Consider the following 27,040-nt stretch of genomic DNA (forward strand, 5'->3'; position numbering starts at 1 on the left):
GGTGGTGGTGGCCACAGGGAGAGGTTCCTTCTGCTTGAGGAAAGGAGAGAGAAGAGTGGAAGGACTTTGTCTTGTGGCATGGGTGCCAGGTCAGCAGCAGTAGAATAGAGCACCAGATAGATTCCTAAGTTTTCCAACCCCAGGCCCTGACTTCCAGATGGGATGATATCTCTGGATATACTTGGAAACAGGGGGAATGAACTTCCCTGAAAGGAAGACTGTAAGCCTGGCTGGATTCACGACCTGCTGACAGTAGAGCCTGTGGGCTGTGAGGAAACAACAACGGTAACCAGGCAGCAGTTCCCACAGGCCTTGGGTGAGACCCAGTGTTGTGCTAGCTTTGGGTCTGACCCAGTGCAGTCCCAGTGGTGGTGGCCACAGGGGTTCATATGTCACCCCTCCCCAAGGTCTAGTCAGCTCAGCATAGAGAGAGAGAGAGACTCTATTTGGGGGAAGGCAAGGAAAGAGGACAAGAGTCTCTGCCAGGTAATCTAGGGAATTCTCCCAGATTGTACCCAAGACCACTGGGGTAGCACCTCTTCAAGTCTGCAAGAGTCACAGCATTATTGGGCTTGGGGTGCACCCTAATGCAGATACAACTGCAGTCATCAAAATCTTAGATCACAACACTCAATTCCCTTTGAATACTTGGAAAGCCTTCCCAAGAAGGACAGGAACAAATAAGCCAGACTGCAAAAACTATAATAAATATCTAACCAGGCCGGGCATGGTGGCTCATGCCTGTAATCCCAGGATTTTGTGAGGCCAAGGTGGGTGGATTGCTTGAGCTCAGGAGTTCAAGACCAGACTGGGAAACTAGTGAAACCCCATCTCTACCAAAAATGCAAAAATTAGCTGGGTGTGGTGGCACATGCCTGTGGTCCTAGCTACTTGGGAGGTTCAGGTGGGAGGATTGCTAGAGCCCAGCAAGTCAAGGGTGCATTGAGCTGCAATCTCATCACTGCACACCAGCCTGGGTGACAGAGTGAGACCCTGTCTCAAAAAAAAAAAAAATTAAAAAATAATTAAAAAATGAATATCTAAACTTTCAATGCTCAAACACTGATGATCATCCACAAACATTGACCATCTGGGAAAATGTGACCTTACCAAACTAACTAAATAAGGCACCAGTGGCCAATCCCAGACTGACAGAGATATGTGAGCTTTCAGACACAGAATTCAAAATAGCTGTTTTGAAGAAGCTCAGTGAAATTCTAGATAACACAGAGAAGGAATTCAGAATCCTATCAGATGAATTTAACAAAGAGACTGAAATAATTAAAGAGAATCGAACAGAAATTCTGGAGCTGAAAAATTTAATTGACATCCTGAAGAATGCATCAGAGTTTCTCAACAGCAGAATTGATCAAGTAGAAGAAAGAATTAGTGAGTTTGAAGACAAGCTATTTGAAAATATACAATCAGAAGAGACAAAAGAAAAAAGAGAAAAAAGGGTGAAGCATGCCTACAAGATGTAGAAAATAGTCTCAAAAGGGCAAACCTAGAAGTTACAGGCCTTAAAGAGGAGCTAAAAAGAGAGATCATGGCAGAAAGTGTACTCAAAGGGGTAATAACAGAGAATTTTCTTTTTCTTTTTCTTTTTTTTTTTTTTTTTGAGATGGAGTTTCACTCTTGTTGCCTAGGCTGCAGTACAATAGCACAATCTCTGCTCACTGCAACCTCTGCCTCCTGGGTTCAAGCGATTCTCCTGCCTCAGCCTCCCAAGTAGCTGGGATTACAGGCATGCACCACCATGCCGGGCTAATTTTGTATTTTTAGTAGAGATGGGGTTTCTTCATGTTGGTCAGGCTGGTCTCAAACTCTCAACCTCAGGTGATCCACCTGCCTCAGCCTCCTAAAGTGCTGGGATTACAGGTGTGAGCCACCACACCCAGCCAATAACAGAGAACTTTCTTAACCTGGAGAAATATATCAATATTCAAGTACAAGAAGGTTATAGAACACCAAGTAGATTTAACCCAAATAAGACTGCCTCAAGACATTTAATAATTAAACTCCTAAAGGTCAAGGATAAAGAAGAAATACTAAAAGTGGCAAGAAAAAAGAAACAAATAACATACAAAGGAGCTCCAATATATCTGGCAGCAGACTTCTCAGTGGAAACCTTGCAGGCCAGGAGAGAGTGACATGACATATTTAAAGAGCTGAAAAGCAACAACAGCAACAACTACCACAACAAACCCGCTTTTATCCTAGAATAGTATATCCAGTGAAAAAATCCTTCAAACATGAAGGAGAAATAAAGACTTTCTCAAACAAACAAAAGCTGAGGAACTTCATCAACAATAGACCTGTCCTACAAGAAATGCTAAAGGGAGTTCTTCAATCTGAAAGAAAAGGACATTAATGAGCAATAAGAAATCATCTGAAGGTTAAAAAAAACACCTCATTGGTAATAGTAAGTGCACACATAAACATAGAATATGGTAACACTGTAATTGTTATGTGTAAACTACTCATACCTTGAGTAGAAAGACTAAAAGATGAGGGCAGGGCACAGTGGCTCACGCCTGTAATCCCAGCACTTTGGGAGGCCAAGGCAGGTGGATCACAAGGTCAGGAGTTCGAGACCAGCCTGGCCAACATGGTGAAACCCTGTCTCTACTAAAAATACAAAAATTAGCTGGGCGTGGAGGCACATGCCTGTAATCCCAGTTACTCAGGTGGCTGAGGTAGGAGAATCGCTTGAACCCAGGAGGCGGAGGTTGCAGTGAGCCAAGATCATGCCATTGCACTCCAGCCTGGGTGACAGGGCAAGACTCCATCTCAAAAAAAAAAAAAAAAAAGACTAAAAGATGAACCTATCAAAAAATAACAGTTTTTCAAGACATAGACAATATATTAAGATATAAACAGAAAAAACAAAATGTTAAAAAGTGGGGAGATGAAGGTAAAGTGTAGAATTTTTATTAGTTTTCTCTTTGTTTATTTGTTTTTACAGTGTTATGTTTTCATCAGTTTAAAATAGTAAATTATAAGATGATATTTGCAAGCCTTGTGGTAACTTCAAATAAAAAAACCTAAAACAGATACAGAAAAAATAAAAAGCAAGAAATTAAAACATACCACCAGAGAAAATCACCTTCACAAGAAGGAAGGAAGGAAGGAAGGAGGGAAGGAGGGAGGGAGGGAGGGAGGGGAGGGGAGGGGAGGAAGGAAGGAAGGTAGGTAGGTAGGAAGGACTACAAAACCACGAGGAAACAAGTATCAAAATTGAAGTAGTTAAGTGCTTACTTTTCAGTAATAATATTGAATATAAATGGACTAAACTCTCCAATCAAAAGACACAGTGGCAGAATAGATAAAAAAAAAAAAAAGACCCAACAACCTGTTGCCTACAAGAAACACACTTCACCTGTGAAGACACACATAGATTGAAAATAAAGGGATTGGGAAAGGATATTTTATGCAAATGGAAGGCAAAAAAGAGCCAAAGTAACTATACTACATCATACCAAATAGATTTCAAGATAAAAACTATAAAAAATACAGAGAAGATCACTATATAATGAAAAAGGGTCCATTCATCAAGAGACTATAACAATTACAAATATGTATGCATCCAATACTAGAGCACCTAGATATATAAAGCAAGGAGGGAGGGGAGGAGAGGAGAGAGGAGGGGAGGGGAGGGGAGGGAAGGGAAGGGAAGGGAAGCTACAGGTCAATATTCTTGATAAACGTTGATGCAAAAATCCTCAACATACTAGCAAGCAAATTCACCAATACATTAAAAAAGATCATTTATCATGACCAAGTGGGATTTATCCCAGGGATACAAGAATGGCTCAGTGTATGCAAAGCAATCGATGTAATACATCGTATCAACAAAATAAAGGACAGAAATGATATGACTACTTCACTAGATGCTGGAAAAACATTTGATAATATTCAACATCTTGGCCAGGCACAGTGAGTGTCTTATGCCTGTAATCCCAGCACGTTGGGGGGCCAAGGTGAGAGAATCAGTTGAGGCCAACAGTTTGAAACCAGTCTGGCCAATATAGCAAGACTCCACCTCCACTAAAAATAAAAAATTAATCAAGTGTGGTGGCATACCCCTGTAGTCCCAGCTACTCAGGAGGCTGAGATGGGAAAATCAATGTATTTTGTGATGAAAAGAAACTCTCAAAAAACTGCATATAGACAGAACATACTTCAACATAATAAAAACCATATATAACAGACCCACAGCTAATATCATACTCAATGGAGAAAAACTGAAAGCCTTTCCTCTAAGACCTGGAACAAGAGAAGGATACCCACTTTCACCACTGTTATTCAACAAGTACTGGAAGTCCTAGCTAGAGAAATTAGAGAAGAGAAAGAAATCAGAGAAGAGAAAGAAAAAAAGGGCATTCAAATTGGAAAGAAAGAAGTCAAATTATTCTTGTCTGCAGATGATATGATCTTATATTTCAAAAATCTAATGACCTGCTCCCCCAAAAAAACTATTAGAACTGAAAAACAAATTCAGTAAAATTGGAGGATACAAAATAAACATATAAAAATCAGTAGCATTTCTATACGCCAACAGCAAAAAATCTGAAAAATCAAGAAAGTAATCCTATTTACAATAGCTGCAAATAAAATAAAATACCTAGGAATTAACTTAACCAAAAAGGTGAAAGACCTCTATAATCAAAACAATAAAATACTGATGAAAGAAATTGAAGAGGACACCAATAAATAGAAGAATATTCCATGTTCATGGATTGAAAAAATCAATATTTTTTAAATGTCCATACTACCCAAAGCAATCTACAGATTCAATGCAATCCCTATTAAATACCAATGACATTCTTCGCAGAAATAGAAAAAGTAATCCTAAAATTTATATGAAGCCACAAAAGACCCAGAATAGCCAAAGCTTATCATGAGCAAAAAGAACAAAACTGGAAGAACCGCATTACCTGACTTCAAATTATACTACAGAGCTATAGCAATCAAACAGCATGGTACTGGCATAAAAACAGATGCATAGACCACTAGAACAGAATAGAGAACCCAGAAACAAATCCACACAGTACAGTGGACTCATTACAACAATGGTGTCAAGAACATACATTGGGGAAAGGATGGTCTCTTCAATAAATGGTGCTGGGAAAACTGGATATCCATATGCAAAAGAATGAAACTAAACTTCTCTCTAACAATATACAAAAATCAAATCAAAATGGATTAAACACTTAAAATTAAGACCTCAAAGTATGAAGTTACTACAAGAAAATGTTGGGAGAACTCTTCAGGACATTGGTCTAGGCAAAGATTTCCTGAGTAATACTTCAAAAGCACAGGCAAGCAAAGCAAAAATGGACAAATGGGATCACATTAAAAAGCTCCTGCACCCCAAAGGAAAAAAATCAACAAAGTGAAAGGGCAGCCCACAGAAGAGGAGAAATTATCTGCAAACTATCTATCTGACAAGGAATTAATAAGCAAAACATAGGGCAGGCGAAGTAGCTCATGCCTGTAATCCCAGCACTTTGGGAGGCTGAGGTGGGTGGATCACCTGAGGTCAGGAGTTTGAGACCAGCCTGGCCACCATGGTGAAACTCCATCTGTATTAAAAATACAAAAATTAGCTGGGCATGGTGGTGCGTGCCTGCTGTCACCCAAGCTGCAGTGCAGTGGTGTGATCTAAGCTCACTGCAACCTCTGCCTCCCGGGTTCACACGATTTTCCTGCCTCACCCTCCTGAGTAGCTGAGATTACAGGTGAACGCCACCATGCCCGACTAATTTTTGTATTTTCAGTAGAGACAGGGTTTCACCATGTTGGTCAGGCTGGTCTTGAACTCCTGACCTCAGGTGATCCGCCTGCCTCAGCCTCCCAAAGTGCTGGGATTACAGGCATGAGCCACCATGCCTGGCCTATTCATGAATGTTTTAAATGCCACCTAGAATGGTGAATCTTTTCCAGATTTACTTTGATCAGATCCATCAGAGAAATCACTATCTATGGCAGCTGTGACATTACTAAATGCATTTTTTAAAAAAAATTTAAGGTGGACAGGAAGTAGGATTTATTGGTGAGTATTAAGAGGGGGCAGCACAGTGGAAGCCCTCATGAGTGCAGGGCCTGCCACTTGCCCAGAGGACCACAACTAGGGATGTATTTGACCCCACAGCCATCTGGGATGAGCTGCTTCTCAGCCACTATGTCTTCAAATTCATCCTCATTGAACTTGATGAAGCCCCCACTTCTTTGAGATGTGGACCTTCTGTCTGCCAGGGAACTGGAACTTGGCCCTGTGCAGGGCCTCAATCGCATGCTCCTTGTTCTGCAGCTTGGTGCGGATGGACATGATAACTTGGCCAATGTGAACCCTGGCCACAGTGCCCTGGGGCTTTCCAAAGACGCTTCGCATACCTGGAGCCTGTCAGCCCCAGCACAGGACAACATCTTGTTGATGAAGATGACGTGGAAGGGGTGGAGCTGCAGTCGGATATGAAAGCCGTCTTTGCCACAACTTTTTACCATGTACTTATTGGCACAAATTCAGGCAGCCTCCAGGGCTTCAGAGGAGAGCTGCCCATATTCACCTGACACCATGTGGCCGCAGAGTGGAAACTCATCCACTTTTGCCTTCTTCCGCCCCAGGTCAAAGATGAGAATGATGGTATCAGGGACACCTCCGCAGAACTGAGGCTTTGGGTACGGCTTGTTCTTACAATACCGGTAACAACGGACGGGGCGGCGGCCCATGGTGATACCAGGATCTTCAGTGGCGCGCTTAAGAGAAAGAGCAATGCATTTCTTAAAACTTAAACCGGAGGTCAGGAGTTTGAGACCAGCCTGGCCAACACGGTGAAACCCCATCTCTACTAAAAAAAAATACAAAAATTAGCCGGGCGTGGTGGCGAGCGCCTGTAATCCCAGCTACTCGGGAGGCTGAGGCAGGAGAATCACTTGAACCTGGGAGGCGAAGGTTGCAGTGAGCCAAAATTGCGCCACTGCACTCCAGCTGGTCGACAAGAGCGAAACTTCATCTCAAAAAAAAAAAAAAAAGCTTAAAAGTCCAGATTGCTCCATGATCCATGGGCTGCAGAATGGACATTGTGTTAGCTGGCAGGAAAACATTAATCTACTTGTACATCTCCATCAGAGCTCTTGAGTGACTAAGTGCATTGTCAATGAGCAGCAGAATTTGGAAGGAATCATTTTTCTGGGAAAATGACCTAGCTTTTGGCTTATCTTGGCTTTTGATATGCCTTCCTCACTAAGCTTAATCATTTCTAGCTTTGATTTAAAGTGAGAGACATGCAACTCTTCCTTTCATGTGAACACTTAGAGGCCTTGTAGGGTTATTAAGGGGCCTAATTTCAGTATTGTTGGGTCTAGGTGAACAGGGAACTCCAAGAAGAGGGAGAGAGACTGGGAATGGTGGGTCAGTGAAGCAGTCAGATAGAACACACATTCATCAGTTAAGTTTGCTGTCTTGTATGAGCATGGCTTGTGGTACCCCAAAACAATTACAATAAGTAACATCAAAGATCACTGATCACAGATCAATATAACAGATATTATAATAATGAAAAAATTTGAAATATTGTGAGAACTACCAAAAGGTAATACAGAGACATGAAGTGAGTACATGCTGTTGGAAAAATGGTGCTGAGGCTGGCATGGTGGCTCATGCCTGTTATCCCAGCACTTTGGGAGGCTGAGGCAGGCAGATCATTTGAGGTCAGGAGTTCGAGACCAGCCTGGCCAACATGGTGAAACCCCATTTCTACTAAAAATACAAAAAAATTTAGGTGGGCTTGGTGGCACATACCTGTAATCCCAGCTACTAGGGAGGCTAAGGCAGGAGAATCACTTGAACCTGGGAGACGGAGTGTTCCCCAATCAAACTGAGGGTCGGGCTGCTTTTTCTCATGGCCCAATAATGAGATGCAGATGAACTCGGGAGGAAGAGAGTTTTTATTTCTGCAACCAGTTACAGCAAGAAGGCCTGGAAATTATTGCCAGACCAACTCAAAATTATAAAGTTTTCCAGAGCTTATATACCTTCTAAGTTATATGTCTACATGTAAGTGTGCATTCATCTAAAGACGTAAGTGATTAACTTCTTTTAATCTATAACTAAGGTCTGAGTCCTGAAGACCTTCCTCTGGAGCCTCAGTAAATTTACTTAATCTAATTGGTCTAGATGTTGGGGTGATTTTTTTTTTTTTTTTTTTTGAGACGGAGTCTCACTCTATTCCCCAGGCTGGAGTGTAGTGGCACAATCTCAGCTCACTGCAAGCTCCCCCTTGGTGCGAGAGTGATTACCCTTATCTTGCCTCCCGCTAAATTGCGGAGGTTTGGGGAGTTCTTTCAGACCCCCAATAAACTTGTCTGTGGAGACCTGGGGAGTTTCTTCAGACCCACAATAAAACTGGTTTAATCCTAAATGGGTCCTGTTGAGAACTCCTTCGTTATGGGCTGGGTGCGGTGGCTCATGCCTGTAATGCAAACACTTTGGGAAGCTGAGGTGGGTGGATCACGAGGTCAAGAGATCGAGACCAGCCTGGCCAACATGGTGAAAGCCCGTCTCTACTAAAAATACAAAAATTAGCTGGGCGTGGTGATGCATGCCTGTAATCCCAGCTACTCAGGAGGCTGAGGCAGGAGAATCACTTGAACCTGGGAGGCAGAGGTTGCAGTGAGTCAAGATCCTGCTGCTGCACTCTAGCCTGGGCGACAGAGCAAGACTCCATCTCAAAAAAAAAAAAAAAAGAATACCTTCATTATTTTGTCATGCTTTAAGGCCCAGGACAGGCCTAGGCAAAAGTTTTGATGGCCCTTTGTTACATCGCAGCCTTTGTATAAGGGCACTGGCTTTTAGTATTTAACTTCATTCGGTCATTACTGAAACAGTTGTTATGGAAGTCTGCATTAGTGAGACCTGGCCTGCCACAGGAGGTTGCAGTGAGCTGAGATTGTGCCACTGTACTTCAGCCCTGGGCGGCAGAGTGAGAGACTCTTTCTCAAAAAAGAAAAATGATGCAGAAAGATTTGTTTGACACGGGGTGGGCACAAACTTTCAATTTGTAAAAAACATAGTATCTGTGAAGTACAATAAAATGTAGTGCAATAAAATGAGGTATGCTTGGATAGCAAAACATCATGTTGTACCTAGTAAATGTATACAATTTTTATTTGTGAATTATACCTCAATAAAGCTGGACAAATGAACTGTATTTGCAACATGGCAGGAATACATGACATTGGACATTAATGCAAATGGAATTTTCAGTGCCTTGGTGAAAATGTTATACAACTGAACAAAAAAAATGTAGTGTAAAATGAAGTAAAATGTGAAAATCCCTAATAAATGCAGAAATATGAACTGCTTATCCAAAAGAGAAAAGTCTTTTGAGTTCCTCAAGAAGATTCTCTCTTTGGATGCTGGGCGCAGTGAATGCCGGGCACCTGTATCCAAGCACTTTGGGAGGCCGAGGCAGATGGATCACTGGAGGCCAGGAGTTCAAGACCAGCCTGTCCAACATGGTGAAACCCTGTCTCTACTAAAAATACACCAATTAGCCAGGTGGGTGGCACGTACCCGTAATCCCAGCTACTCAGGAGGCTGAGGCACAAGAATTGCTTGAACCTAGGAGGCAGAGGTTGCAGTGAGCCGAGATTGTGCCACTGCAGTCCAGCCTGGACCACAGAGTGAAACTCCTTCTCAAAAAAAAAAAAAAAGAAGGCTCTCTCTTTGGGCACTCCTTTTCAGTATATTCAACATAAATGGATTAATGATACCATTTTTACTAGGTGAGTGTGTTTGGGCAAGTTGCTTCAGTGCTCATTCTCTTGGTTTCCTTTTTTTTTTTTTTTTTTTTTGAGACAGGGTCTTTCTCTGTCACATAAGCTGGAGTGCAGTGGAGTGAACATAGCTCACTGCAGCCTCTAACACCCAGCCTCAAGAGATCCTCCTGCTTCAGTCTCCCAAATAGCTGGGACTACTGGCATGCACCACCATGCCTGGCTAGTTTTTAATTTCTTTTTTTTTTTGTAAGCACAGGGTGTTGCTATGTTGCCCAGGCTGGTCTTGAACTACTGGGCTCAAGTGATCCTCCCACCTCAGCCTCCCAAAATTTTGGATTACAGGCATGAGCCATGATGGTGCCTGGCTGTTTTTTGGTTTCCTTATCGGTAAAAACTGAGGATAATAACAGTACCCTTACAAAGTTGGTGGAAGAATGAAATTAGTTAATACAAATGAAGTGCTAACGAAAAGAGCTTTGGAACACAGCAAGTACTTGTTAGCTACGGCTATTGTTATCAACACACTTTTCAAGGCAAACTGGTGGTTTCACCTATCACCTGAGATATATGACTTCTAAGTCCATCAGATCTTCTCTTTTGGTTTTTATTTTGAAATTAATTAAATATTATTATTATCATTTTTTGAGATAGAGTCTGCTGTGTCACCCAGGCTGGAGTGCACTGGCACGATCTCAGCTCACTGCAACCTCCACCTCCCAGGTTCAAGCAATTCTGGTGCCTCAGCCATCCAAAGAAGCTGGGATTACAGGCATGCACAACCATACCCAGTTAATTTTTGCATTTTTAGTAGAGATGGGGTTTCACCATGTTGGCCAGGCTGGTCTTGAACTCCTGGCCTCAAGCAATCCACCCATCTGGGCCTCCCAGTGTGCTGGGATTACAGGCGTAAGCCATCGCGCCTGGCCCTCTTTTCATTTTAGAGATAGGAATCTCACTCTCTTCCAGAGGCTGGAGTGCAAAGGCATGAACATAACTCATTGCAGTCTCCAACTCCTGGGCTAAAGAGATGTTTCCCCCTCTGCCTTTGGAGTAGCTGGGCCTCAGAACTGTGCCACGACTACTGACTTCCATCAAGATCTTTGTCCTACCATTTCATCTTCCTACTAGGCTGTCCCCACATGGATATATAAATGGTACCTCAAGTGAAAGAAATCAACTACCTAAAATAGGATTTTCCACTCCAAACTAGATTGTCTTTACATGTCATTTCTGTTAATGTGGGTCACACACACTGGTAAGCTCAGAATCATCTTTTTCTTTTCTTTTATTCACATCCAATATGGTTGAAACAAAACAAAATGCTGTTTTTCCGTTTTTAGAAAGGCAATACTTGTTCATTATATCAAAATTTAGAAAATATGGAAAAACAAAAAGGATAAAAAATTATCCACAACCAAAATAGCCCAAATTTCCAGTTAAAAATGTCAACGCATTTGATATTTGCCCACATAATTAATTGTGTAATGTTTACACAAATGTGAGCTTTTAAAATCTAAAAGGTTCTCACTATTAAAAATGTTTTGTTAAATTTTGTTTTAAAAGTAAGATTTTAACATCCAAATTCCCAAAATCGACATTTTTGAAGATTTGGAAAATACAGACCGCTCAAAATCTTGACATTATTACTGTTAAATTTTGGTATGTTCTGTTATTATGCTAGTAAAATATATATAGATTTGGGGGGGCTATTCCTTTTCCTTTTTTTTTTTTTTTGAGACAAGGGTCTCACTCTGGTGCCCAGGATGGAACGCAGTGGCGCTATCACAGTTCATTGTAACCTGGAACTCCTGGACTAGAGGGATCCTCCTGCCTCGACCTCCCAAAGTGCTGGGGCTACCGGCTTGAGCCACTGTGCCAGGCGAATGGCTATTCCTATATACACAGTTGACCCTTGAATAACATGGGTTTGAACGGCCTGGGTCCACTTATAAGCCGACAGAAAATACAGTGTTGGAGGGGCCTGCATATAGAGAGGTCTGACTTTTCCTCTAAGTGTTCCATCCGCAGGACTGACTGCGGGATTTGAGAATGCGAGGATTTCTTTCTTTTTTTTTTTTAGGAAGTCTTACTCTCGCCCAGGCTGGAGTGCAGTGGCGCGATCTCAGCTCACTGCAACCCTCGCCTCTCAGTTTCAAGCGATTCTCATGCCTCAGCCTCCCGAGTAGCTGGGATTACAGGGGCCCACCCCCACACCCAGGTAATTTTTTGTATTTTTAGTAGAGATGGGCTTTCGCTATGTTGGCCAGGCTGGTCTCGAACTCCTGACCTCAGGTGATCCGCCCGCCTGGCCTCCCAAAGTGCTGGGATTACAGGCGTGAGTCACTGCGCCCGGCGGAATGCGTGGATTTTGGCATAAGCCGGTGGTTCTGGAACCAATCCCCCGCCGAAAGATGACTGTTTAAAAAATTCTAATTGTCCAAAACTAAATATTTGTGGACTTTTTCATTACGCAGTTCTAAATCTCTCTCTTTTTTTTTTTTTTTTTAAATTCAGACGGAGTCTCCCTCTGTCGGCTGTGGACGCTGGCGGCCGAAATCTGATCAGGGCTTACCAAGACACCCTCAGAGCCCAGGGCGCTGCCAAGAGCCCAGCCGAGTGCAGCTCGAGCCCGGCCGAGTGCAGCTCGAGCCCGGCCGAGTGCAGCTCGAGCCCGGCCGAGTGCAGCTCGAGCCCGGCCGAGTGCAGCTCGAGCCCGGCCGAGTGCAGCTCGAGCCCGGCCGAGTGCAGCTCGAGCCCGGCCGAGTGCAGCTCGAGCCCGGCCGAGTGCAGCTCGAGCCCGGCCGAGTGCAGCTCGAGCCCGGCCGAGTGCAGCTCGAGCCCGGCCGAGTGCAGCTCGAGCCCGGCCGAGTGCAGCTCGAGCCCGGCCGAGTGCAGCTCGAGCCCGGCCGAGTGCAGCTCGAGCCCGGCCGAGTGCAGCTCGAGCCCGGCCGAGTGCAGCTCGAGCCCGGCCGAGTGCAGCTCGAGCGCCGACGCCGCCAATGTGACGCACAGTGCGGACGCAGTACGCAAGTGCGTCAGAATGGTCTCCGCCGCTACGCCGCTGCGTCACTGACTTGCAGGCGCTTTCCTCTTGGAAGTGGCGACTGCTGCGGGGCTGAGCGCTGGTCTCACGCGCCTCGGCAGCCAGGTTGGCGGCGCGATGAGGCGCAGCAAGGCCGACGTGGAGCGGTACATCGCCTCGGTGCAGGGCTCCGCCCCGTCGCCGAGAGAGGTGAGTGAGTCTGGAAGAGACCGCCGGCCTCGACCTGGCCGAGCGGCGGCCTCGCGGGACTCAGGCGTCATGGCTCCCGACGGGCGCTGCTCCCTGGCGCGCTCTGTTGAGGCACCGGCCGGCTAGCGCAGTCCTGTGGGCGGCGTGGCGCTTGCAAGGGCAGGGAGAGTCCTGGGGGGACCGCGGTGGACGGGAGACCGTTGGCGCCGGCGCTTCCTCTTTCTCCCGGCTTGTTCCCGAGGGTGCTCGCTCGTGGGCCCGCCCTGGCCCAGGCTTTCTGGCCGATGGCGCGCCGCGTAGTACCGGCGCGGCCTAGTTCTCGGGGGCTTGGGCACCCGGGTGCTATATCGGCGGGTTTCTTCCCATCTCCTGGACATTTACTTTATATGCTGCGGCGGAGGTCGTACCTCTTTGGCCTGGAGGAACCCAGTGGGGACTGACGCAGCTCCGGGGTGAGCTTTGGCGGCTGTGTCGAGTGACAACGTAGGCATCTCAGCGCGGACGTTTGCAATGGCCCGACGGCGCAAATGACACGGGAAATCCCCTTGTTTTGAGTATGAGGTGTTTGTCGCTGTACCTTTATAAGGGTCCACCTCCACTCCACTCCTCATACTCACCTCCCTCGCCCCCCTCCGCCTCCCCCCAGAACACTTTGGTAGCTGCCTTTGCTTAAAAAAAAAAAATTCTAAAGTTCTTACAAATCGTTAGTATGGCTTACAATTTTTAACCTTTTCCACAAATGTTTTTAGGGTATTTTTCCTCTTTACAGGTAAATAATGTGATCTATTTTGGGATTCAATAAGACTTTAGTAATTGGATCTAAAGAGTGACGGAAGAAGCTATTAAAGGTGGATGTGCACAGAATCTTGAGTCAGTTTGCTTTGGCTTGAATAATCACAGCACTGTCGTTTATAAGCTGGGTATTTGGGGCCAGTTACGCTTTTCATCCGTAGATGGAGTTGTAACATTAATAGAATTTGATAGGATGATCCATTTTAAACATTTAGGGTTGTGCTTGACACATAGCACTAAATGTTAGCTACAAGTCACTGTTTTTATTGTTGATGTTAAAAGGATATTGGTGGGGCGCAGTGGCTCACACCTGTAATCCCACCACTTTGGGAGGCTGAGGAGGGCGGATTGCCTGAGGTCAGGAGTTCGAGACCAGCCTGGCTAACATGTTGAAACCTCGTCTCTACTAAAAATACAAAAAAAGTTAGCCGGGCGTGGTGGCGCACGCTTGTAGTCCCAGCTACCCGGGAGGCCTGAGGCAGGAGAGTCGCTTGAACCCGGGAGGCGGAGGTTCCAGTGAGCCGAGATCGCGCTACTGCCCTCCAGCCTGGGCGACAGAGGGAGACTCCAAAAAAAAAAAACCGGAAGCTCACGGATGACCGTGATTATAATAGTAGCACAATTGTGTCTCTTATCATAACTAAGCATAGGTTATCTTATTTTGCGTTTCCAGCAACCCTGTGGATATTGAGACCTGTAGAGATTTAAGATACTTGTTCAGGGTCAAATAGATAGTGCAGCAGAATTTTGGCAGTGGGTCTGATTTAGTTTCTCTTGGAAACAGTGGAGTAAGTTACAGTCTATTCTTCCAGAGAAGGAGGATAGATATCTACTTGTACATTGTAATTTCAAACTGCTAGCATAGTATAAATATGAATGTGATGATAGAGTCTAAAACAGACCTTAATTGAGGGTTCCTGTAACTCCTGAAATTAAAGACTTTAATTTTTGTGTTTTTTTTTTTTTTGAGTTGGGGTCTCATTCTGTCACCCAGCTGGATGCAGTGGCGCTATCTCGACTCACTGCAACTTCCGCCTCCCGAGCGCAAGCGATCCTCCCACCTCAGTCTCCCGAGTAGTTGGGACCACAGGTATACCCACCACACCCGCTGTTTTGTTTTGTTTTGTATTTTTGGTAGAGACTGGGTTTCACCATGTTGCCCAGGCTGTTCTTGAACTCCTGGGCTCAAGTGATTTCCCTGCCTCCACTTCTCGAAGTGTTGGGATTACAGGCGTGAGCCACTGCACCGGCCATTATTTTATTTTTGAGACAAGGTTTCTTTCTGTCTCCCAGGCTGGAGTGCTGTGGCGGGATCGTGGCTCACTGCAGCGTTGACATCCTGGGCTCAATCCATCCTCCCACCTTAGCCACCTGGGTAGCTGAGACTACAGGCATGCCAGCTACAGGCATGCGCCACCATGCCCGGCTTTTTTCTTTAATGTAGAGACGGGGTCTTACCATGTTACCCAGGCTGGTCTCCAACTCCTGGGCTCAAGTGATCCTCCCGCCTTGGCCCCAAGTGCTGAGATTACAGGTGTGAGCCACTCTGCTCAGCCTGATTTATTTTTTTTAAACAAGCTTAAAAAAAAAAAAAAAGCCTTTCTGAGATTCTTAGTGGGGACCTTGGCTTCCAAAAGATTAAAAACCACTGGTCTAGACGGAAATTAGAATGTTCTTTCAACTACATAACTTTTCCATTAAATAAAGTGGAGTGGTGGCAAAATTTTGAGGATTGGTTATTATGACCACCTCTCTTACACTTACAGAGTCTTTTTTTTTTTTCCCAAATTGAAAGTCATTTACATTAGAACCTGGGGATTTCAGTGGAATATGGATTAACTAGTGAGTAACTTTGGAACATGTGAAGCTATTCTGTAAAGTTAGGTTTGAGTGAAATGACAAAACAGGGTGCTTTGGATAGAAGGTAAAGAATGGAGGGAGAAGAGGCAGTGGCTGTGAAGAATATAAAGAGGTTAGTATTCTCCCCCAGTTTGGCAGAGGCTGGCCATCTGTGAACCGACCATGCTTTCTAGAATGTCTGAGTTTTGGAGTGTGATGATGCGTCTGTATATTATATCTTTCTAGTCTTCCACTGTGCTTTTATTTGTTAGTCTCCTCTTGTTTTGCCATTTTTTTTCTCCCTCACATGTGCTTTTGCCCTTCTTAAAAATATTCTTCGTCTGTAATCCGAGCACTTCGGGAGGCCGAGAGACCAGCTTGACCAATATGGTGAAAATCCGTCTCTATTAAAAATACAAAAATGAGCCGGGCGTGGTGGCAGGCACCTGTAGTCCCACCTACTCGGTAGGCTGAGACAGGAGAATTGCTTGAACCCTGGAGGCAGAGGTTGTGGTGAGCAGAGATTGCGCCACTGCACTCCAGCCTGTGTGACAGAGCGAGACTCTGTCTCCAAAAAAAGAAAAAAAGGAAAAAAAATAATTCTTTCTCTAGTTTTTCTTTTTCCAGATGGCTTCTGTTTAGTTTTTCTATGTTCTGTCAAGTTGGTTTCTTATTCTGCAGCTGATTCCTACTTCTCAAAGGCTACTTGACAGCTCTTATTTTTATTTTTATTTTTTTAGAATAGGGTCTTGCTGTGTTGCCCAGGCTGGCATCAAATTTTTGGGCATAAATGATCCTCCTACCTCTGTTTCCTGAGTACTTAGGACTACAGGCAGGCACCTTTGACAGCTGTTAGTTGTTTTTTCTGCCCTTTACATCTATACTTCATACTTCTGAGTAACACACATATATACTTTTGTTATTTTTAATTCCCTTTCTCCCATTTTAGACATTTTCTTTTTTTTTTTTTTTTTTGAGACGGAGTCTCGCTTTATCCCGCAGGCTGGAGTGCAGTGGCGCGATCTCGGCTCACTGCAAACTCTGCCTCCCGGGTTCACGCCATTCTCCTGCCCCAGCCTGTAGCTGGCACTATGGGCACCTGCCACAACACCTGGCTAATTTTTTAGTATTTTTAGTAGAGACGGGGTTTCACCGTGTTAGCCAGGATAGTTTCAATCTCCTGACCTCATGATCCACCCGCCTCAGCCTCCCAAAGTGCCAGGATTACAGGCGTGAGCCACCGCGCCCGGCCCCATTTTAGACATTCTGTACTGGCTATTATGCTCCTCCAAAACTGTCCTCAGACACTTAGGTTTGCCCCTCATTCTTTCAGTACTGTTATTGCAGTTTTTGTTTAAATGAATATTTAACATTTATATAAATATAAGGTAAATATTTTTGCATTTGAATTGCCCTTGTTGTGCAGTTTTGTTTTTCCTGGACTGAATAATTGCTTTATTTTTTGGTTTGCTTGTATGTTGTGTTACTACTTGTTTACTTAAACTCAGCAATTTAAACCCTCAAATGTGGTCAAACTGGTCACATAATCTCATCAATTTCAGCTTAAAACATTGATTGATTGGTTGGTTGATTGACTGATTGTCTGTCTGCCTGGAATACCCTTACTAACTGACTTCTCCAACCCGGATTGGTTTTTCTTCCTCTTTGCTACACAGCTGTGCTCTTGAGACTTCCCTTTATCATCAGTTTGAGAATTCCCTTCATCTTTTTTTCTGAGTTAGACCCTTTGTTTCTTGTATCTCATGTCCTCTTGATGTACTTTCTTTGTTTTGGTGTAGCATAGTCTCACTTGCTTTGAGGAAAAGTGGATGAGAGGTTTTTTTGTTTGTTTGTTTTTGTTTTGGGACACAGTCTTGCTTTGTTGCCCAGGCTGGAGTGCAGTGGCATGGTCTCAGCTCACTGCAGCCTCCGCCTCCCGGGTTCAAGCGATTCTCCTGTCTCAGCCTCCCGAGTAGCGGGATAACAGGTGTGTGCCACCACGCCCGGCTAATTTTTTCTATTTTTAGTGGAGATGGGATTTCACCATGTTGGTCAGGCTGGTCTTGAAACTAATGGTATGTCTGTAAAACATCTTTACTTAATTCAGTTGATCATTTGGTTATCGAATTCTGAGTTTGAAATAATTTTTTTCGCAATTTTGAAAGCATTGCTCCATTTTCTAGAACTTCTGTTGTTAGGAGTCCGATGAGATTCTTGTTCTTGGTAACTTAAAGGTTTTCTGGAAGTGTCCTTTCAATTGGGATACTCATTTCTTTCAGTTCTGTAGCATTTCTTGTATTATTTCTTTGACCATTTCTTACCCTTTTTTTAATGATGTTTACCTGAAAGCTGGAGTTTCTCTAATTTTTCTCTTATTCTCCTCTTTTGTTTGTTCTGCCTTTTGAGAGATTTCCTTACTCTTATGTTCCAGGGGAAGAAGATTGGGGAACTCATGGTTCAGTATCTAGAATTTTCCTCATTGTCCTGTATAATCACGGCCTTCACCCTTGTTGGGACTCCACAGATTTGGAGCTGATCAGATGGGTTTATTGAGAACAGCAGCTTTTTTGGAGGATTTTAGGGGGAGGGAGATTCATTTGACTGTGCAAGATGGGCGACAGAGCGAGACTCCGTCTGAATTAAAAAAAAAAAAAAAAAAGAAACTTAGAACTGCATAATGAAAAAGTAGGCCACAAATATTAAGTTTTGAACAATTACAATTACATCTCTATCTTACTGTGCAAGATAGAGATGATGTGGCATCTCTTAGGGTCTTACTGTTCCTGTTTTCAGCCCTACATCAGTTCTTGATATTTGGCAGCTTAAGTGAATTCAGGTATTTGCTTATAGTGACATCTGCTGTCATGTAAAGAAGTACTGCTTGAATCAGATATTGTCCTGTTTACATAACATGGGCTGTGCTCCTTCCTAGCTGTATATCTTTAAACAAGGCATTTACCTGCTTGAGCTTCAGTTCCCTTGTAAAGTGATCAGGTTAGAGGCAAAAGATCATATAGAAGAATAATTTGTAAAGTTGTTTAATTATCTTAAGATTGTCTACTTTAGTAATATAGTTGGAAGCAAAGAAGGTAATGGAATTATTTTTCTATTATGTTTTGGCATTGTACCTTGAATCTATTTCTTCATTTTGAAAAGGAGGAACTGGCCGGGCTCGGTGGCTGACGCCTGTAATCCCAGCACTTTGGGAGGCGGAGGAAGTCAGATCACAAGGTCGAGAGATCGAGACCATCTTGGCCAACATGGTGAAACCCCATCTCTAAAAATTAGCTGGGCATGATGGCGTGTGCCTGTAGTCCCAGCTTGTACCCGGGAGGCAGAGGTTGCAGTGAGCAGAGATCGAGCCACTGCACTCCAGCCTGGCGACAGAGCAAGATTCCATCTCAAAAAAAAAAAAAGAACGGGGGAACAAGCCTTGTTCCTTTACGTGCTGTCCTGACTGTTGTGTATTATTTTTGTTAAGATTGCTATAGTTCTTTTTTTTTTTGAGACGGAGTCTTGCTCTTTCGCCAGTGCTGGGATTGCAGGTGTTAGCCTGGCATTGAGCAACGTTTTGTAATTTAAGCATACAAGTCTCTCACCTCCTTGTTTACATTTATTCCCAGGCATTTTTTTCTTTTAGATATGATTGTAAATGGAATTGCTTTCTTAATTTCCTTTTCTGATTGTTCGTTGCTGGTACAGTAGTCCCTTCTTATCCACAGTATTGCATTATGTGGTTTTACTTACCTGTGTCACCCGTGGTTCAGAAATATTGAATGGAAGATTATATAAATAAACATTTCGTGAGTTTTAAGTTGCAAACAGTTCTGAATAACATGATAAAAATCTCACAGCTTCCTGCTCCGTCCTACCCAGGACACGAATCATCCCTTTGTCCAACATATTCATGCTGTATGTGCTAGTTACATACTAGCCATCTCAGTTATCAGATCAACTGTTGGAGTATTGCAGTGCTTGTGTTCAAGTAACCCTTATTTTATTTAAAATGGCACCAAAGAGCAAGAGTAGCGATGCTGGCAATTCACATATGCCAGAGAGAAGCCATACAGTGCTTCCTTTAAGTGAAAAGGTGAGTTTTTGACTTAGGAAAGAAAAAAGATCATATACTGGGGTTGCTAAGATCTATGGTAAGAACAAATCTTTTTGTCCATGAAATTGTGAAGAAGGAAAAAGAAATTTGTGCTAGTTTTGTTGTGACACCCCAAACTGTAAAAGTTACAGCCACAGTGTGTGATAAGTGCTTAGTTAAGATGGACAAGACATTAAATTTGTGGGTGGAGGACACTAACAGAAAACATGTTTCGATTGATGGCAACCTGGTTTGGTACTATTCATCGTTTTGGACATTCACTGGGGTCTTGGAATTTCAAAAATAAGATGTTTGAGTAGCTGTATACTCTTTATCACATGGATGGAACATACTCTGGTTGTATCAGCATTTTTTTTTTTTTTTTTTTTTTTTTTTGAGATGGAATCATTCTGTTGCCCAGGCTGGAGTGCAGTGGTGCGATCTTGGCCCACTGCAGTCTCTGCCTCCCGGGTTTAAGTGATTCTTTGCCTCAGCCTCCCAAGCAGCGGGGATTACAAGCATGTGCCACCATGCCCAGCTAATTTTTGTATTTTTAGTAGAAAGGAGGTTTCTGCATGTTGGCCAGGCTGGTTTCGAACTCTTGGCTTCAAGTGATCCGCCCGCCTCAGTCTCCGAAAGTGCTGGGATTACAGGTGTGAGCCACCGCACCCAGCCTGGTGTGCATCAGCATTTTGGACTTTGGAGTTTATGAACCAAGGAGCCAGGCTGTGGCCCTTGTTTATTACTTGAAGAATTCATTATTTATTTCTGCCTTTTTGACTCCTTGACTGTAAAATACTGATCTGATCTGTAGAGAGAACAGTACATGGACCAGGGAATCCTCAGTGCCTTAATAGATCCCAAGTACTTACTTATTCTTTCCCATAGAGGCTTACACATGGTAGGAGAAGAGATTTCTGGAATACCTTTCCTCCCCAAAGAAAGCTGGTTTCTTTTGTTTGTTAAGTGAGAGAGTGGTACCACAGGGTTTCCAAGATTTCCAAGGCTGATGAAAATTCTTAACTTCTGTTGTCTGCTTGTCTTGCTTTCTTGAATTTATTTTTTGTATGTATGTATTTATTATTTAGAGACAGGATCTCCCTGTGTCACCCAGGCTGAAGTGCAGTGTCACAGTCATAACTCACAGCAGTGTCAACCTCCTGGGCTCAAGTGATTCTCCTTCCTTGGCCTCCTGAGTAGCTAGGAACACAGGCATGCTCCACTATGCCTGGCTATTTTTTTCCCCCTGGAGACAGGGTCTTGTTGTGTTGCACAGGCTGGTTTCAAACTCTTGGCCTCAAAGCTAGCCTCCCACCTTGGTCTCTGAAAGTGCTAGAATTAAATAGAATTAAAGGTGTTACCAACTGCACCCAGCTTAATGATGATGATGATGATGATGCTGATGATGATGTTTGGGAGATGGAGTCTCGCTCTGTCGCCCAGGGTGGAGTGCAATGGCACGATCTCAGCTCACTGCAACCTCTGGCTCACTGCAACCTCCACCTCCTGGGTTCAACTGATTCTCGTGGCTTAGCCTCCCGAGTAGCTGGGATTACAGGCACCCACCATTATGCCTGGCTAATTTTTGTATTTTTGTGGAGACGGGGTTTCACCATGTTAGCCAGGCTGGTCTCAAATTCCTGACCTCAGGTGATCCGCCCACTTCGGCCTCCCAAAGTGCTGGGATTACAGGTGTGAGCCACTGCACCCAGCTCTATTTTTTGTTTTGTGATAGGAAATTATAAAACATGGAATTATGCATTTGTCAGGCTTTAAAAAAAACTTTTAAGTGAATGAAAATGGTGTATTTGAACATAAACTTAGGACAGGTTTTTACTGCTTTTGAAAAAATGTTGGAAAATATTTCTGTATGAAAAGTAAAACAACTTTTAATTTTTTTTTAGAAGTCAATGAAAGGATTCTATTTTGCAAAGCTGTATTATGAAGCTAAAGAATATGATCTTGCTAAAAAGTAAGTACAAACTGTAACATGTATTCGTTTTTTAAAAATCAATGCCTTTTCTCATTTTCTTCTTTGAAATAGGTAAAAATATGTTCTTAGTAGTTCTTCCTAAGTGTATTCTGGAATAAGGGATTTATCACTCAGACTGATGCTAAGGACCAGCCTAGATTCCATTGAGATTGAAACTGTAATTAGTGTTTTCTGCATGCTGCTGCTTGTTTATACCAAGGGCAAGAAATTGTTTGGCTTAAAACACTTTTTCTAAAAATTGTTGTCTGTTGGAGTAAAAGAGGACCATGCCTATATCTTAATTTGTTTTTGGTTAAATATCTGATACCTTAATCAGATGGAAAATAGCAATGAATAAAAAATTAAACTGTAAGTGTAAGGCAGGAGAATAGCTTTTGTATAAAAGATCTTTAATTGACACAATATGTGATGCTCTAAGGCTCTATCCTAGGGATAAGAAGCTTGGTGATTCTGATTTCCTGACTTGGAGTGGATTAAAGCAGGAAATTAAGAGGGAGGCAGGCTTTTTTTTTTTTTTTTTTTTTTTTTTTTTAAGGCAGTATCTGTCTCTTGCTCAGGCTGGAGTGCAGCAGCTGACTCCATCTTTGCTCACTGTAACCTCTGCCTTCTGGGCTCAAGAGATCTTCCCACCTCAGCACCCCAAGTAGCTGGGGATACAGATGCGTACCACCACACCTGGCTAAGGTTTGCATTTTTTGGTAGAGACAGGTGTCACTATGTTGCCCAGGCTAGTCTTGAACTTCTGAGCACAGCAGTCTGCGTGCCTTGGCCTCCCATAGTGTTGGGACTACAGGTGTGTGTTACTGCTTCCAGCTGGGAGGCAGGCTTTTAAAGGCATCCAAAGGAAGATGGAAATGCTGGTAAGAAAGGAAAATGGTGGTACATAAATTATGTAACTAGCAGCACTGTGACTGTTAACTCTTGTACCTTTTTACTGTGAGACTTTAATCCCTTAGTTTAGGTCTGGCCTAATTTCTCTGATCATAATACTGTCAAGGAACCTAGAGGATATTTACTTATTTTAGTTGTTACTTGATTTGAGAAATGGAAATTTCCTGTATTTGGTACTGTAATTAGTAATTTTTCTTCTGTTCGATTTTAGCTGGATATAGTACTGTTAGAAATTACTTTCTTGCTTAAAGGGTAAATGTATTTCCCTTTGTTTGGGAAATTGTTGCTGTTTAGTATTTTGCATTATGACAACTTTAAAAATGTTTACTATAATCACTTCTAATTTATTTGCAAAACTGTTAGTGCTTTATTAAAATGTGATCAGGAAGAAAAAGCAATTTATATGTTCATTTCTTATGTGTGGATAACACTGGAGAAAAATTTGGTAAATGTGACATTTAATGGTAAAATGAGTATGTGGTCAACTCTATGTACGTGTTTTTAAGTATTACCCATTTCTTTCTATGAATACTTTTGAGTTATCTGCATAAATAGTGGTAGTTTTGAGTAACAATATAAATGAGTTTAGTGGTTGCTTTGGTTTAAGATGTATTCTTCGGTTAGCATTTAAAAGTACAGTTCTAAGTTTAATTTACTTTTGTATTACTTTTAAAAAACAGATACATATGTACTTACATTAATGTGCAAGAGAGGGATCCCAAAGCTCATAGATTTCTGGGTCTTCTTTATGAATTGGAAGAAAACACAGACAAAGCCGTTGAATGTTACCGGGTAAGTTATAGGATTCAAATATAGCCTTTGCATGGCCAAACACATGATGCCCAGAGAAATTTATATAAGTAAGTCAAATATATTTTATGAATATCATAAAACAGGCATTGGTATCATAGTGCAATTACGTGACACAGCTTGGAACAGATTTAGAATTGTTTAACACCTATAAATTGTAAGTCTAACACGGTCAGAAATGGTGTTCTTTTGTGTTTTTTGCATTCAAATGACACAAATATAATTTTTATTTGATTCATTTCCAGAAAATTCCAAGACACTTTTATTTTAACACCTTTGAAGTAACATGTTTTCTCTAGAAGTAGAATTTTTTAAGGGTTGGAGTGATAATTTTTTAACCTTTAAAAGTATATATATTCCTATATACATACATACAATTTATTTACTAATCTTTAATTTCTTTTCTGATATTAGCGTTCAGTGGAATTAAACCCAACACAAAAAGATCTTGTGTTGAAGATTGCAGAATTGCTTTGTAAAAATGATGTTACTGATGGAAGAGCAAAATACTGGGTTGAAAGAGCAGCTAAACTTTTCCCAGGAAGTCCTGCAGTTTATAAACTAAAGGTAAACAAACAAAACATAAAGGGAGAAAACTTAAGACATAACCATTTCTAATATTTGGAGTTTAAATTACTTTTCAATAGCAAACCTTAAGCCCAGGTGTTTGTGTTTCCTTTAAAATTTTTCTTTTAAAAAGTGTATTAAAACCTTTCTGAGCATCTACTGTCTTATTAGGCATAGTTATACTTTATAAGTGACATCTCATTTACCCTTCTGGAATAATTAATATTTTAGGGATTTTACAGTTTAGTAGCTGTAAACTAAGTAGAGCTAAGATTTACATTAAGTTCTGTCTGGTATACAATTTTTGCTTCTTTAAGTGAAAATTACCTACAGGATGACAATTTAGGGATATTTTAAAGAAGAGTTTTCTAATAACTATTGTCTGAAAGTAGAAGGGATTGTATTTTGAGATAGTAAGGTTTTCAAGCAAAAGATAAAAGGTGGTTTCTCTAGTATATAAGATGTAGTTACTAAAAATGGTAGGAAGTTCTTGCTAGTGTGTTGACTGGTCCTGATATTCTTTATAGAGTAAAATATAGTTTACTAAGTAACTGTTCTGGAGAAAATCTACACAAATATGTTTGGCAAACATTTAAAATATATATTGTAATGTTTTATATATTAATGTATACTTTATTGTGTATGTACAATATTAAATTATAAATGCATATTTGCCTTTAGCCTCCTCCTACCCCCATTATATATGTTTCTGATAGAAATTTAAAAAATTTTAATTTTGAAATAATTACAGATTTTTTTGCACAGGAAGTTGCAAAGATTGTACAGAAAGATCCTATATGCTACTTCATTTTTCCCCAATGCTTATACAGGTTGAGCATTTAAAATCCGAAATCCTAAATGCTCCAAAATCTGAAATGTTTTGAGCACTGACATGGTGCTCAAAGGAAATGCTCATTGGAAAATTTTGGATTTCAGATTTTCAGATTTGGGATGCTCTACCTGCTAAGTATCCTGCAAATATTCCAAAGTCTGAAAAAATTCAAAATCTGAAATACTTCTGGTCTCAAGCATTTTGGATAAGGGATGCTCAACCTGTTTAACCCGACCAAAGCACAATATCAAAATCAGGAATTTTGACATTGGTACAATGTGTATGTATAGTTTTCTTTCATTTTATCACGTGTAGATTCATACCACCACTGCCGTCAAGATACAGAACTACTCTATTACCACAGAGATCTTCCTCATGCTGCCCCTTTTGTAGTCATGCTACTTACTTCTCTTCACTATGCCTGACCTCTGGCAACCATTAATCTGTTCTCCATCTTTATACTTTGGTGATTTCAAAATGTTATGTAAATGTCATCATGAAGTGTGTGACTTTTTTTTTTTCTTTTTTCGTGTTTTTTGAGACGGAGTCTCACTCTGTTGCCCAGGTTGGAGTTCACTGGTGCAATCTCAGCTCACTGCCACCTCCGCCTCCCAGGTTCAAGCGATTCTCCTGCCTCAGCCTTCCGGGTAGCTGGGACTACAGGCACATGTTACCATGTCCCACTTATTTTTGTATTTTTAGTAGAAACAGGGTTTCACCATGTTGGCCTGGCTGGTCTTGAACTCCTGACCTCATGTGATCTGCCCGCCCCAGCCTCCCAAAGTGCTAGGATTACAGGCGTGAGCCACCGCATCCGGCCAAGCATGTGACCTTTTGAGGTTGGCTTGTTCAGTCAGCATAATACCATTTGTGATCCATATAAGTTTTGTATATCCATAGTTGATTCCTTTACTTCTGAGTAGTATTTCATGGTCCACAATTTAACCATTCACTTTTTTTTTTTTTTTTTTTTTGAGACAATCTTGCTCTGTCGCCCATGCTGGAGTGCAGTGGTGCTATCTCGGCTCACTGCAACTTCTGTCTCCCGGGTTCTCAGGTGATCCACCCACTTCGGCCTCCCAAAGTGCTGGGATTACAGGTGTGAGCCACTGTGCCCAGCCTTAACCGTTCACTTTTGAGGGGCATTTTGGTTATTTCTAGGTTTTGGCTGTTGTTCAACTGCTATGAACAATCACGTACAGATTTTTGAAGCTGAAAAAGCATTGAAAATGCTTCCAAAGATAAATATTACTGATAAGTTTTTCTCCCCAGTAATAAGCAGCTGGATTTTAAATATTAGTCTAAAACATGAGGTCTAATTATGCAGATTTCTTTACTCTCTTAGGAGTTATGCCTCAAACATAATTCCCATATTGGGCGTGGCAATCCAGTTAATCTGGTGTCAGTAGTGTTAAAGAACATATGTAATGATAGGGGATTCTTTTCTTGCAGTATAACAAGTTAGATACTTTGAAGCATTCTTTAAAGATTTTCTTTAATAACTTGAAGGCACTGTTACACCTTTCCTGTATCAGATTTTTTTTTTTTTTTTGGAATTGAAATCCATGAATTTTATAACTGTCATGCAAAGTAATTCCATTTCTCCTAAAATTTAAGGCTTGCTAAGGTAAACAGTTTCTGACGTTTGTTTAATGAATGAGAGTATTACTGTTGAGAAGGCTTTTTCTCTCAAGTATGAGATAGAACTTTTTAAAAGCAACTCATAGTGGTTTTTAAAAAAATTTTTAACATAGAGTCAAAGACTAGGGCTTTTGCAATAGGGAGAGGCCAGGGCATCATCCATCTCATCCAGAAGAGGAGAAATTGATAAAGGAGAGAGGGGAATGAAATACAGGATACTAATGGGCGGCTTGGTCTTGAGAGTTGGGGAAAGACGGTTTAAGTAGGTAAGGTAAAATGGAATTTATGTGTGATAGCATCAGGTTTCTCAGTGAAGGATGAATCTAGGTTATAAGTTGAAAGTGAGGGTCAAAGGAAGGTATGGGGAAGTTGAGGAAATAGGAGGAGGTGTGAAGTGTCAGGGAGTGGAGAAAGTGAGTCTGTTAGTACTAAAATGATATTTTGTTTTAGGCAGCACCAGTTTGATGGTTGAGATAATGAAAATGAAATCAGTTAGCTTGGAGTTATGATTTCCCAAATCTAAGCACACAGAAACCAGTTGGGAGGGTTCTTCTGAGGAAAAGAGGGAAT

At 42.0% G+C, this 27,040-nt stretch overlaps 1 protein-coding gene and 1 pseudogene across 5 annotated transcripts in view; one reads left to right on the forward strand and one right to left on the reverse strand.

Annotated features, from left to right (window-relative positions):
* Window positions 1-6,061: 6,061 nt before the first annotated feature.
* On the reverse strand, window positions 6,062-6,732 carry LOC129030222 (large ribosomal subunit protein uL16-like; annotated as a pseudogene).
* Window positions 6,733-12,760: 6,028 nt separating this feature from the next.
* Window positions 12,761-27,040, forward strand: part of LOC129030225 (E3 SUMO-protein ligase RanBP2) — a 63,829-nt gene continuing 49,549 nt past the window's right edge. For 2 of the 5 annotated variants that reach the window (XM_054475316.2, XM_054475317.2), the window contains exons 1-4: window positions 12,801-13,015; window positions 21,641-21,708; window positions 23,301-23,412; window positions 23,845-23,997. In XM_054475316.2, coding sequence (XP_054331291.1) covers window positions 12,944-13,015; window positions 21,641-21,708; window positions 23,301-23,412; window positions 23,845-23,997 — 405 coding nt within the window. In that variant the 5' untranslated portion in view covers window positions 12,801-12,943. Of the gene's footprint in view, window positions 13,016-21,640; window positions 21,709-23,300; window positions 23,413-23,844; window positions 23,998-27,040 lie in introns of all 5 variants that reach the window. The other 3 variants (XM_054475313.2, XM_054475314.2, XM_054475315.2) reach the window with 3 other exon arrangements.

This window comes from Pongo pygmaeus, chromosome 12, assembly GCF_028885625.2.
Source record: "Pongo pygmaeus isolate AG05252 chromosome 12, NHGRI_mPonPyg2-v2.0_pri, whole genome shotgun sequence".
NCBI classification, from domain to species: Eukaryota; Metazoa; Chordata; class Mammalia; order Primates; family Hominidae; genus Pongo; species Pongo pygmaeus.